Raw genomic sequence first — 12,632 nt, 5'->3', positions numbered from 1 at the left:
AATGTAATCAATTGATATAATTAATTGACATTTTCCTATTGTAAAAGGGGAAACTTTATGATTCAGACGAGATACAAATCCAATCTATGCTTTATGACTCTTAGTTAATAATATTTTTTATCTCATCTTTTGGAATTTTGCTTTACGCCATCTGTAAACCTCATTCTAGGAATAATGACTGTCGACCGACAGAAAAGTATCATGTTTGACATATGGTTCCATTTATTTCACGCTATTCTAATTAAGCTTAAAATATGGAATGTCGAATTTTCTTAAATACAGATTTGTATAATTATTCTTAAGGTAATTACGTAATTTAGTTAGCTATCATAAAACTATTATTTCGACATCATACGAACTTAACCTGTTATACCATTGATTTCAAGTTAATATGTATAATAATTTGTAAAAACATCTCGTAAATAAATTTTTTCAGTGTTTGTACTTCTTCTTGTTGTTAATTGTGTAATATGTCGAATGAACTTTGAAACCCTTGTAAGACAAGACAAGATCAGCACAAGCATTGTATCAAAATTCGTTTAAAAAATGTATTTTAATATTTATTAATTAAGTTGCTTAAGACTGATAGAAAGAGGATGTAATGTTTAATATAAAAAATTTTTAGGTTTAGCAAATAAAAAACTTGTGTGAAAAATGAAGCTTGTGTTTAAGAATGTTGATAAAGATGGGGAGGGGTGAGTATTAATGTTCTTAATGAATCATAATATAAGTGAACAATAGAATTTAAAGAAAAAAATTATTAGGAGTGTGTCCCTTGTCCCAGAAAATACAGAAGATATGTGGCATGCGTATAATCTTATCGCTGAAGGAGATTTTGTTAGTTGTTCCACTATTAGGTAGGAACTTTAATGTTAATTGTATATGGAATAAATCTTAATACTTCATTTAATATTATTATATATGTAGAAAGGTGCAAATGGAATCTGCAACTGGTAGTTCTAATAATTATAGAGTCAGAACTACTTTGACTATATGTGTTGAAGGTATTGACTTTGATACACAGGCATGTGTTTTAAGACTGAAAGGTAGAAATGTAGAAGAAAATAAATATGTTAAGGTAAAGTAATTTAGAAGTATTCAACAAATTATCAAAAATATATTTGACTTATAATTATTTTTAGATGGGAGCATATCATACGCTGGATGTAGAACAAAATAGAAAATTTACAATTACCAAAGTTAAATGGGATTCTATTTCTTTGGAAAGAGTTGATACTGCATGTGATCCTACACAAGTAAGATTTTAATAATAAGAGTAATAAAAAAAAATCACTGTTGGAATTTTATGAAACAGAATACTTTATTTTATTATATTTTAGAATGCAGATGTTGCTGCCGTGGTAATGCAAGAAGGTATAGCACATATTTGCTTAATAACTTCCAATATGACAATTGTTCGTGTAAAAATAGATCAAGTTATCCCTAGAAAAAGAAAAGGAAATGTTTCACAGCATGAAAAGGTTATATATATATAAAACTTGTGTTTAGATTAATGTTGAATATCATCAATAAAATTTTCATATTATATAAATTTTTTAGGGTTTAACAAGATTTTATGATAACATAATGCAAGGAATTTTGAGACACATCAATTTTGATATTGTGAAATGTATTATTCTTGCAAGTCCTGGCTTTGTCAAAGATCAATTTATGGATTACATGATACAACAGGCCATTAAATCGGATAATAAAATAGTATTAGAAAATAAAAGCAAATTCTTACTTGTGCATTCTAGTTCTGGTTTCAAACATTCACTGAAAGGTATATTAAATTCTTCAGACCAAGTGAATATAATAATGCACATCTTATTATCTTTTTTTTTACAATAGAAATATTAGCTGAGCCTACAGTAATGTCACGAATCTCGGATACGAAAGCATCAAGTGAAGTGAAAACACTAGAGACATTTTATACAATATTACAAATTGATCCTTCTAGAGCTTTTTATGGGAAGAAGCACATTGAAAAAGCTAATGAATCTCAAGCTATTGAAACATTACTTATTTCAGATAAACTATTTAGGTAAGCAATGGTAAAATAATCTTTCTTTTTTATAGTATATTATATTCATATATTTATAATTATAATAATTATATCTAGATGTCAAGATGTTAATATAAGAAAAGAATATGTCGAATTGGTTGAAAGTGTGAGAGATTCTGGTGGGGATGTAAAAATATTTTCGAGTTTGCATGTATCCGGTGAACGTAAGTTAGCGAGTTCTAAGTTGTTTAAGTTTTGATATTTTAAAATGTTTGTATAATATTTTTAATGTTCCATATAGAATTGGATCAACTTACTGGAATAGCAGCTATACTACGTTTTCCTATGCCAGAATTAGAGGACGAAAGCGATGGTGAAAGCGATTCAGACGAAGATAATTAAGATGTCTAAATAATACGCCAACGTATAGCTTTCTATATGTTTGTGCTGTGCGCAATCAAAAATACAATAAAATAAGATATATTAATAACAAAAGTCGCAGGTCTTATATTTTTCTCACCTGTTGTCTTTTATTAAACGTTTAAGAATATGTTATTGGATTTGTCACATGGTGGCGCTGTTTTATATTTCTAAGTTCTTAAGTGAGTCTTCTGTTATTTTGTCTCGTGAAGCACGTGGATTTATTGTAAATTATTTTTTACACGTTTATATAGTTTTACATTTTTATTGCATAAAGGTCGTGATATAAAATGGTCGTAATAGGAAAGAAAAAGGTATTTGTTAAGATTATTTATGGTTTTCTTGAAAATCATTTATGTAACTGTAATTGAGGTTATTTTCTCTTATAAAGAATAGAGGAAATTTGAAAATATACATATTGATTATCTTTTAAAAGTGTTTTTGTTTTATTGTTAAAATCTCTTTTATATTTGTAGTATCAGGCTGGGGAGGGAGCACAATTTATGTCAAGGAAAGCTGCCTTGAAAAAGTTACAGCTTACATTAATAGATTTCCGTAGACTATGTATATTAAAGGGCATATATCCAAGAGAACCACGTAATCGTAAAAGGGCGCAGAAGGGACAACCTGGTATTAAAACATTATATCACAAAAAAGACATTCAATTTTTGATGCATGAACCAATAATATGGAAATTAAGAGAATTAAAGGTATGTTTATTTTGAATATTACAATACTATAATCCAAAGGTCAAATATTTACAAAAATTATATTTCCTTAGGTATTTAATAAGAAAGTTGGAAGAGCAAGGGCTTTGAAAGAATTTTCAGATATGAAAAGATATCTAAGTAATCATCCTACTTTGAAATTAGATCACATTGTTAAAGAGCGTTATCCTACATTTATTGATGCACTTAGAGATCTGGATGATTGTTTGACTTTATGTTTCTTGTTCAGTACATTTCCATCTCTTAAGCATATACCAAGAGACCAGTCTTTATTATGTAGAAGATTAACAATTGAATTTTTACATGCTGTAATTGCTGCTAAAGCTTTACGCAAAGTATTTGTATCCATTAAAGGATATTATTATCAAGCTGAAATTAAAGGACAAGTAATAACCTGGATTGTGCCTCATCATTTCAGTTTTGAGCCCCAAGCAAAAAATGATGTTGATTTTAAAATGATGTCTATATTTGTAGAATTCTACATTACGATGTTAGGCTTTGTGAACTTTAGGCTGTATCATACCCTTAATTTATATTATCCTCCAAAACTCACTACTAGTGGTAAGACGATTTTCCTGAAATATTTTTATGTAAGTGATCGATTTTACGGTTGCGTAATAGAAATATTTGATGTGTAGATAATAGCGAAAAAATACTCGTGGATGAGGAAGCATATGTATCAGAAAGGATAGCTGCATTGAGTGTACCGTTAGTAAACCTTGATCCTACATTGCAAAATACAGAAGATGAAGAATTGGAGATGGATCAATTTGCAAATGTATGAAGAAATTAACTGAATATTTTACTTTTCTTAACATTCATATATAATTACTCATTTTAGGAAAATGATGCTACAAAACTGGAAGAAGCAATGATAGAAGCAGAAAAAATAAAAAAGTTAAAGACAATTTTTAAAGGTTTGAAAGTTTTCTTGAATAGAGAAATACCAAGAGAGCCTTTAGTTTTCATTTTACGTTGTTTCGGAGCCGAAGTATCTTGGGATAAATTACTCTTTGTTGGGGCGACATTTGATGAAAACGACGAAACAATAACGCATCATATAGTGGATAGACCTAGTATGACCAAGCAGTATATTTCTAGGTAATGCTTAGAAATATCTTTTTTATTATCGAGTTTTTAATCAATATCTTAATTAGCTGATGTTTTTATAGATATTATGTACAACCACAATGGGTTTTTGATTCAGTGAATGCTAGAGAATTGTTACCTGTAGAGAAATATTTAATGGGTTGTATACTTCCACCACATCTTTCGCCATTCTCGGACAGTCGCCATGATCAAACTTACATTCCACCAGAGGAACGTGCTCTTATGGACCCTGAATTTAAGCTTAACGATGGTGCGTATTCGTATTCTAATTAAATAATTATTAATAGGCAATAAGTAGTAAAAAATGAATTTTCCTTATTTATTAGATGAAGATGAATCCGAAGAAGAGACAGAAAATGAAGAGGAAATGGAAGAAGATGAAACAGAGGAAAGAGATTCTGAAGAAGATTTGAAAGAGGAAATTGAATCGAGTAAAATGTCGGATGGAATAAGTGAGAAAGAACTACAACGAAATCGATTGAAAAAGGTTGGTTATCTCCAAACACATCCTTGTGTATACTTTTATACGAATACTTGTATATATTTATTTTGTATATACTTTTAATTACAGAAAATGAAAGTCAAAACTGGAGAAGTGACGAAAGAGGATCCATGGGAGAAGAAACGGCAGGAAAGGCAAGAGTACCGATTACGAGAACGAATGATCAAAAAGAAACATCGCAAGTTGTATAGGAGCATGATGGATGGTCGTAAAGAGAGAGCCAAGGAAATATGGCTTCTTCGCAAGAAGAGGCGGCTGCATGATACCGCTGAGAAACAAAAGCGCAAGGAAGAACGTAAACAGAAAAAAGCTAAAATTGCTGAATGAAATTGAATAAAAAGAAAACAAAAAGTAATATAAGCTTAACGTTTAATTTACTTTCGTTGTACATATATCATATTTCTAAATGTACCGTATTAAGTATTACACCTTATCATGTTTTTTTATATCACTTACCACGTTCCTTTTTTATGTTGTTATATTAATGATTTCGATCATAAATTTACGAAGATTCCACCGTGGAACGTGATGACTTTTTCGATAATCGTAGGTACAGTTACGCGTAATGGAGAGATGCCTTCAATCCAGTCCTCCCACTTACCGGAAGCCCACGTAGCCGACGATCCTGGTCCCTACTTTTCCACCGAAGGACTTTGAAGGCCAGACTACCCACACACGCTAGCCTACGCAATCGCGAGCGCCATATGTGTGTGTATGTACGTCTTTATGAAAGTTATTCATCGCGATGGTCCTCTTGATTTAATGACCATGTATAACAAATTTTGCACGTTCGACACTGCTCCGTTAATGGCACTGTTCGAAAGGTCGTGCATTGATCTCGAGCAGTTCAATCGTGGAACGCTCTTCATTTCGGGTTCGTTTCGGTCATTCGATCTCTAATGCGTCTTTGATTACTTCCGTGACTTTCGCTAGACGAATTAGCATTGAAGGTCGAATCCATTTAATGGCGGATAAATTACCATCAATGCATCCGGTCACTTTGCGTACTATGTTCGTGAGTCACCTTGAATCGAACATTGGAATCGGATGCAAGAACGAGATACTCATAGGTGGGTATCTCGCCATTTCTGTTATTTTGCAATTTTGTAATTTTTGCGCTTTCCTTTTTTGGTATGGACACATCTTCATGGAAGAATTTCGAAGAGCCGTGAGCGATATTTGAATTCAATTTCAAAAATTTTATTTAGCGATTGTATCATCACGATCGTAAAAGCAAAAGTATATAGCGAGCTTTTCACACAGTGAAAGTAAACACCCGCTTTGTTATTCGTTGGATTTCTATGCGGTCATCATCGTGATTTTCACTGATCGATTATCGGGACGATTTTCATTTCTATTCAAGACACGAACCTCCCCGTTTGCAATGCCGTACGACCAATACCGAGGCTCTAACAATACTAATCGTGCTTCTAAATCGCTTATAAAGGACAAAGAAATGACTGGTTTCGGAGAGCGTAAAAAAGTTATAGAAAATTAAACAAGAGGAAACGAAACAATATAAATCGTTTCTACGTAAATCAGTTCAAACTTGTGCAACACGTCTCCTTTCGATAAATCATTTCCCGTTCAAACAATCGGTAAACCGCCATGTCTTGCGTAAAAAAAGCACTACTTCTGTTTCTCGTCAAGATCGACAATTCATTAATGTCTATTTATGAAAATCGACTTGCAGCGTTTCTCTTTCGTCTGACATAGGTTTTTCACGAGAACGCTCTCGACTCTGGAACCCACTTCTCATCGATTTCTTCGGTTATTTGCAGTGGTGACTGAACCGATGTGTCGCGACACTATCGTCGGTGAAGTCACCAATACTCAGTCCGATCTAGGTGTGCGAGCCGCGTTCAGATCGGATGCTTACGTCACCCTTGCTATTCCTGTTCCAGCCCATCTCCATTCCGATTCCGAGTATCCTTAAAAACGAGCATCCCTAGAAACTGCAACACGATCCAATAACGTTCTAATCTGCTGCTCTAATTTGCGGTCTTCAACAAATTACTCTGCTTCGTTAGATCTTCGGATTTCGCGCAATTCCACCATGAAAATCAAAACAATTTTCAATTGACCATCTTCCTTGATTGCATAGCGATTAGGCTTGGACATTTATTCTATGTTTTGTGAACTTGGATATATGTTCTTTTAAGCGTAGAACAATTTGTAAAGGAAGATTACGAAACAAGGATTATCCTTTGGAATTTTATGCTTTGGTTCCTGAATTTTTTCTTTCAGGATATCGTCGATACTGAATTTGGTCCGAAACCTGGATGCGAGTGCGTGGGACGTTGGCTGCGAGAACATTGGGACTACCTACATGGCTAGTGGTAACGCATCCGACTGTGAAATATCAAGGCTTTCGAAAACTCTTTCCTTCGAGTTCGAAGGTAACAACACTTACACGAGATTAAAAGATTACATCGACGATGATGAATATAACGTGGAAAATAAAAGAGAATAGTTTAATGAATATTTTCCGTTATAAAATACAGGTAATTCGTAGATAATAAAAACGATAAAGAGATGTTCCAATGATTACCGTTTAGAGTGTCCCCGTCACAATGTTTCACACAGTAATATACACGGTCGTGTAATTAACTGTGGATGCAAAGTAAACAGCAAAGTTACCATATCTATTTGTATTGACATGTAGGTACGAATCAGGAAGAACGGCCTTGAATTTCATCAGTATCCCGCGTAATTGCAGTGTAGCGTCTCGCGAGGGATCATCAACGAAGTAGAAGAGGCGGGTTCCGTTTTCGCGAGGCGAACACAGTGGATCGTTACCTGTTGGAAAAAAAGTGTAATAAATGGCAGAGGATGCCTCTCATATGAGCAAGCGAATAATTATATAATCAAGGTTATTACTGCGTTAGATAATCGATGCACCAACGCGATAAAGACGCCGCTGCGTTTGGCCGATAATATTAAAGAGTGGCCTTGGAACACTTCCCCCCAAGATCTTGCTTAAAAGATCATCATCAAAGCTGATGCTATGCGAAAGACGTTCGAGTTGAATGCACTTTCATGCGTTTAATTGTTCCTTACCGGCCGTTCGCCTCCGACGATGATTAACTTCGATGATTTCAATGCCGACAGAAGCGATGCGTTTGCTCGAGGGATCTTAAACGGGCTTCATGTTTCATCTGTATGACGACGTTGGCGTGAAGAAAACGCCACGACCACGTTTATTAAAACTTGCAACGGATGAAAAAGTCTCTTTAATTATGTTTAAAATCGCGTGACGCGATGTTCTGGTTTTAGTATTCGTTTAATGCTTAAAGTTATGGCTACGGTGGACGCGTTTTAACGAACGAAACATCTGGATGATTTTGCATTATTGAATCAATATTATTGGAGAAATTTTGCAAGTCACCAGTTACGAATTATAGATATTACTAAACATCTTTGCAATAATATTGGCAATATTAACAAGAGATCCGTGAGAGAATCGTTGTCCCCAAAAAAAAACCACTGTCGTGGAAATACCCTCGATCAGGAGTCAACATTACATCACATTATTAACATATTCTTGATATTTAATAAAGCCAAGTAAATGATTTGCAGAGATATAACGAGTCACGAGAACAAAGGAACGAAAATTATGAGCGGTGCTGTTAATCGTGCCTTTCATTAAGAAAATCAGCAGCAGGATTGGCTATTTCAATTCGTCGCGGCGCGAATTACGCGCTATAAATCAGCCTGGATACTTTTACGCGGCGTTCGATCGCGAAAGAGGTAAACGCGTCGATTATCGTGACCTCCGGCCGATCTAGGAATTCCTGTTGCTCGACGGAAAAGCGCGGTGCGTTATGGAGTGTCGTCGGCGAAGCGTGTGGCGATTGCATTGTGATGTAACGCATGATTCAATGGAACAGGGGATCATTCACGTCGGTTGGCGACACGTGCCTGGCTCGTTTGCAAATTGGTCAATTATCATCGATCACCGATGATATTGGTCGGTATTTTAATCGAACGTTATCCTTCCTTCTTACGTTCAACCTTTACGGGGGGATGAACATGTCGAGGCAACCTGTAGGACAGGTATTTCCATGAAATCGGAATACCACAGAGTAACGTAGATTTTTTTGTAACCAAGATTATCCATTATCGTGCATTAACGTTCGTTTCGCTAAAAGAACCGATAATCGAACGTTAAATCGAGGAAATCCATAGGAAAGAAAACAGTGCATAGTTAGTCCATACTAGGATTACAGGATAATTTATTTTAAACGAAGGATGTTATTTATAGGAAGTAAAAAAGAAGGGGAAAAAAGAGCGTTTAGTTGCTACCAAGAGAGGAGTAGCCGAGCTGTTTAACCGGAGCGAAGAGAGATCTCAAAGGGGCAGGTATTTATTACGGAAGAAGTCGACTCCGGGAACAGTGTCAGCATTCATTCTCGTCATCACGGGGTGCCGTGAGCGTGTCCGTAAAAATGTACAAGATGTTCAAAGGGAGACTAATTACAAAGTGGTTTGCGTGGCGGACGGCCGAGCTTTTGAAATTTGATCGAGCAACCGATCGCCTCTCCCTGGTCTGGCGTCGAAGTTTATCCTCAGTTGGCCAGGCGGATGACGCATCGTCGAAAAGAATACGAAATGAACGTGTGCCCCCACGAACCCGTTACCCACACTATTCCCCGGCGAACTCGAGCTCCCTATCGTATAAAGTACAAGGTGTGCTTCTAAGGTGTATCTGAGATCAAGAGATTCTACTTGAAAGATAAAGCGATACGTTGTACTCTTGGTTCTTTCTTTTCTTTTTTTTAATTTGCAGTTCGATTAAGCCTTAGAGGTTGAGATTTTATCTGATGAGAATTCTGTTCTGAAGCTGTCATTCGTAGCGATCGCAAGCAATAATTTTTTTACTATTTATCTTCGATCATAATTATTTAATTATATCTAATTTGGTATTATTGGCTTTTAAAGTACAAATAAAAATGTATTTTGATGTGAAATTTCACGCGCGGTAACATTATCATGATTTCCTTTAATAGATTCGCTATTGTATTGGCGCATATATCGCGTCCATTCGATTCGACTTTAGATTCGATTTCGACAGAAACGAAATAGTATGCGCTGTGTTAGAAGAAATATTATTATGTAGAATAAAGGTCTTTCTGGTGAAAAAATTACGAGTGAGAGGTAGCTATATAACGTATAGCATTTAAGGGTTAAAAACAAGACCAGATGGTTTACTTTCCCGCAAATTTCAATTGCTCTGCGTGAAACCATGAATCACCGTTAACGTAATCGCTGGCAGGTTGCGCAACATTGTTTCGACCGAGGCAACCACAAATAACGCGATCTTGAGAAAACAAAAGCTTTACCCTTTTTAATCAGGCAAAAGATCGCTCGATATCACAGGGAGGATCGTTGGTTGGATTCACGGAAGCCGAGATCTCCCTCGACCGGGATCTCATGGATCGTTGCTCGATGCTTTAAAAGATTGCATCGTGCCTCACGGATCGTTGCTTCGATCCGCGGAAGGAAAAATCCATGGGATCCGGGGATCTTGCCGGGAATCGTCTACCAGCCCATGGAACAACAGTTAATACACAACTTGTATTATGCAGGTGTACACACACACACACGCACACACGTATAGTCGGTGGAGGCAGGAAGGACTAAAAAACCGGGGACTGAATCGCTTCGAGGATATCGGCAAAAAAAGCTCATTTGGTATTTCGTTGGCTAAAACGTTCGCAAATATTTGCAGTGTAATTATTGAAGGAGCACATCGATCCGTGCGAAGATGTGGTTTCGCACTTTCTTGCCTTGTTCGTGGACCTCTCCTTCTGTGATTGCTAAACGCTTCGCGTGACAAATTTCTTGTTACGTCAGAAAACAGAAATGTAAGTACCTATATATATATATATATATGGTGTTTCATAATAATCGGATTTTACTATGAAATGACTGTTTATTTGTAGGTTCTAACTGACGATTTGATTGATTTATCGACTATTCGCGAGGGTTCAGCGCGTAGATAATATAGTGCGTATATAATCATTCTCTAGTAAAAAAAATATATATATATACTTGTACTACTTTTCTATCGAACTCCCGATATATCGCAGTAATTTATTTCAGCTGAATTCAAACGCGATAAATCCTGAAGACGTTACATCTCTCGAGCGTTCTATCTACGCTTCCTATCGCAACTTTGACAATTATCATGAATCAAGTCTCGTATCCTGTGTACGCCTTCACGGTTAACGAAGGCGGGAAAATGTCTTTTTTCGCATTTCCGCAGAGCCCCATTCCGTGAAATCACTTGCAGTGTCGTCAAACGAGATCACGAAGTCTGGTTACACGCGACTCTAATGACACCGTGTAGCCGGGCTAGAGTACATCGGTGTCGCTGAACCCCGGCGCCTCGAGGCACTTCACAGGCGGAGGCCACGGAGAAGAATCCATGGACGTGCACCTCTATACTTTGCACCATTACGCTTAATCTACGACCTGCCTTTGCATCGTGTCGATTCATAGAGGTACGCCGACGTAGAAACGAACGTCACCAACCAACACGGCTCGTCCGATGTCCCTCCGTTGATTTGTGATCTCGTGACCGGAAGAAAAACCCCACGAACACGTGGTACATCGCGCGCATTGCGCCACAGGAACCAGTAGGTACTCGAGGAATTTCAAAGCTATGTTAGCTCTGGCGAATCTTATGTAAATCGAAGAAGCGTGTGCTCGCCCGTCGCTTTCTCACCTTTCCTTCTGAATTATGCATCAGCAAACGGTTCAACTAGCACGACTATGTGAGTCGGCAGCCATCACAAATCGATGAGTGCCGTCAAGGTTATTTAACCATTCTAAGTCGATGTCTAAGTAAAATTATATGTACGATCGAAGGAGATGGCCATTTTCGACGGGATGAGGTATGCGAGGTGCATGTCGATTCTCGTGTCTGTAGATGTAAGTAAAACGTGGTCAAACGTGAGTTATGTAAATAACTCTACCCACTGTACAGGTGTATATATATATATAAATATATATATATAGAAAATTGTTCTTCGTTAAATGGCAAGGTTCCACAATTTTGCTCAATTAATTTTTTCTTGTTACTCACGACACGAGTGGAACGCGATCAACCTTGAGGAACGTAACGGAGCAAAGCCTCCGTGAAATTCCAAGGTACTGGAGTGGCGTGTCTGGTCCCGATTGACCTCTAGGAAAAGGATCATCTGTCCTCTAAGACGCTTAACCCAGAGCCTAGCTCTCGAGGAGTTTCGCGGAGGCATTCTCACACGAGCGCGAGGTAGATTGGTTGCAAGCGTTGAGCACTTGGAGTTGGCGCGTAGACCGACTCAACGTGGAGTTCTATATAGCTGTCGAGCCCCGTGGAAGCGCGTCGGAACGGGTAGGAGCGATCGGATTGTTCTAGGTGAGAGACAGAGAGGAATCGAAGAGCGTGCAGGTGAGGGCAAAGGGAAGGGAGGCAAAAGAAGAAGGTGGAGAAGGAACGAGAGAGGCGAGAGAGGAGTTTGTAGAAGGAAAAGGAGAGGAGGGAGAGCCTGTGAAAAGAGAGAGGCCGATCGAGCAAAGAGAAGGACCGTTGGCCAATGAGACACCAGGCCGGTGATGACGTCGTCGTTGTCTCACGTCCAAGTCTCACCAAAAGTCTTCGCAAGCCGCTAGTTCGTCCGCGGTCTCCCGACTGGACGAAGAGTTCGTCCTTTTCACGAACTTAATCACCGACAAGGTGGTTTTTATTTATTTATTTATTTTATATTATTTTATTTTTATTTCGTATCGTGGACCGACCAGTGAAACAAGCCAACATTGGACTACGGATACACGGAAGGATCGTGGCTGAAGGAGGCTGCTGTCAGCCATGGGGACGGGT

At 37.3% G+C, this 12,632-nt stretch overlaps 3 protein-coding genes across 4 annotated transcripts in view; all 3 read left to right on the top strand.

Annotated features, from left to right (window-relative positions):
- The first annotated feature begins 151 nt into the window (after positions 1-151).
- LOC126864527 (protein pelota) lies at positions 152-2,500 on the top strand. 2 transcript variants are annotated; one of them, XM_050615970.1, is made up of 11 exons: positions 153-303; positions 437-548; positions 626-695; positions 765-857; positions 928-1,078; positions 1,143-1,256; positions 1,341-1,481; positions 1,561-1,783; positions 1,852-2,044; positions 2,123-2,229; positions 2,307-2,500. In XM_050615970.1, the coding sequence occupies exons 3-11, from the start codon at positions 655-657 to the stop codon at positions 2,405-2,407; spliced, it is 1,164 nt and encodes a 387-aa protein (XP_050471927.1). In that variant the 5' UTR covers positions 153-303; positions 437-548; positions 626-654; the 3' UTR covers positions 2,408-2,500. The 2 variants fall into 2 exon arrangements, with proteins under 2 accessions (XP_050471926.1, XP_050471927.1); XM_050615969.1 differs by lacking the exon at positions 437-548 and having other exon boundaries at positions 152-303.
- A 72-nt stretch (positions 2,501-2,572) lies between these two features.
- On the top strand, positions 2,573-5,198 carry LOC126864523 (pescadillo homolog). Its single transcript, XM_050615963.1, has 8 exons — positions 2,573-2,739; positions 2,902-3,135; positions 3,207-3,714; positions 3,792-3,931; positions 3,995-4,254; positions 4,326-4,513; positions 4,590-4,750; positions 4,835-5,198. The coding sequence occupies exons 1-8, from the start codon at positions 2,716-2,718 to the stop codon at positions 5,090-5,092; spliced, it is 1,773 nt and encodes a 590-aa protein (XP_050471920.1). The 5' UTR covers positions 2,573-2,715; the 3' UTR covers positions 5,093-5,198.
- Positions 5,199-11,788: 6,590 nt separating this feature from the next.
- The window catches only part of LOC126864543 (uncharacterized), a 118,252-nt gene continuing 117,408 nt past the window's right edge, over positions 11,789-12,632 (top strand). Inside the window, 1 exon segment of the mRNA XM_050616001.1 lies at positions 11,789-12,630. Within this exon segment, the coding sequence (XP_050471958.1) occupies positions 12,621-12,630 (10 nt within the window). The 5' untranslated portion in view covers positions 11,789-12,620.

This window comes from Bombus huntii, chromosome 4, assembly GCF_024542735.1.
Source record: "Bombus huntii isolate Logan2020A chromosome 4, iyBomHunt1.1, whole genome shotgun sequence".
Classification (NCBI taxonomy): domain Eukaryota; kingdom Metazoa; phylum Arthropoda; class Insecta; order Hymenoptera; family Apidae; genus Bombus; species Bombus huntii.
This window is presented reverse-complemented; position numbering and strand designations above follow the sequence as displayed.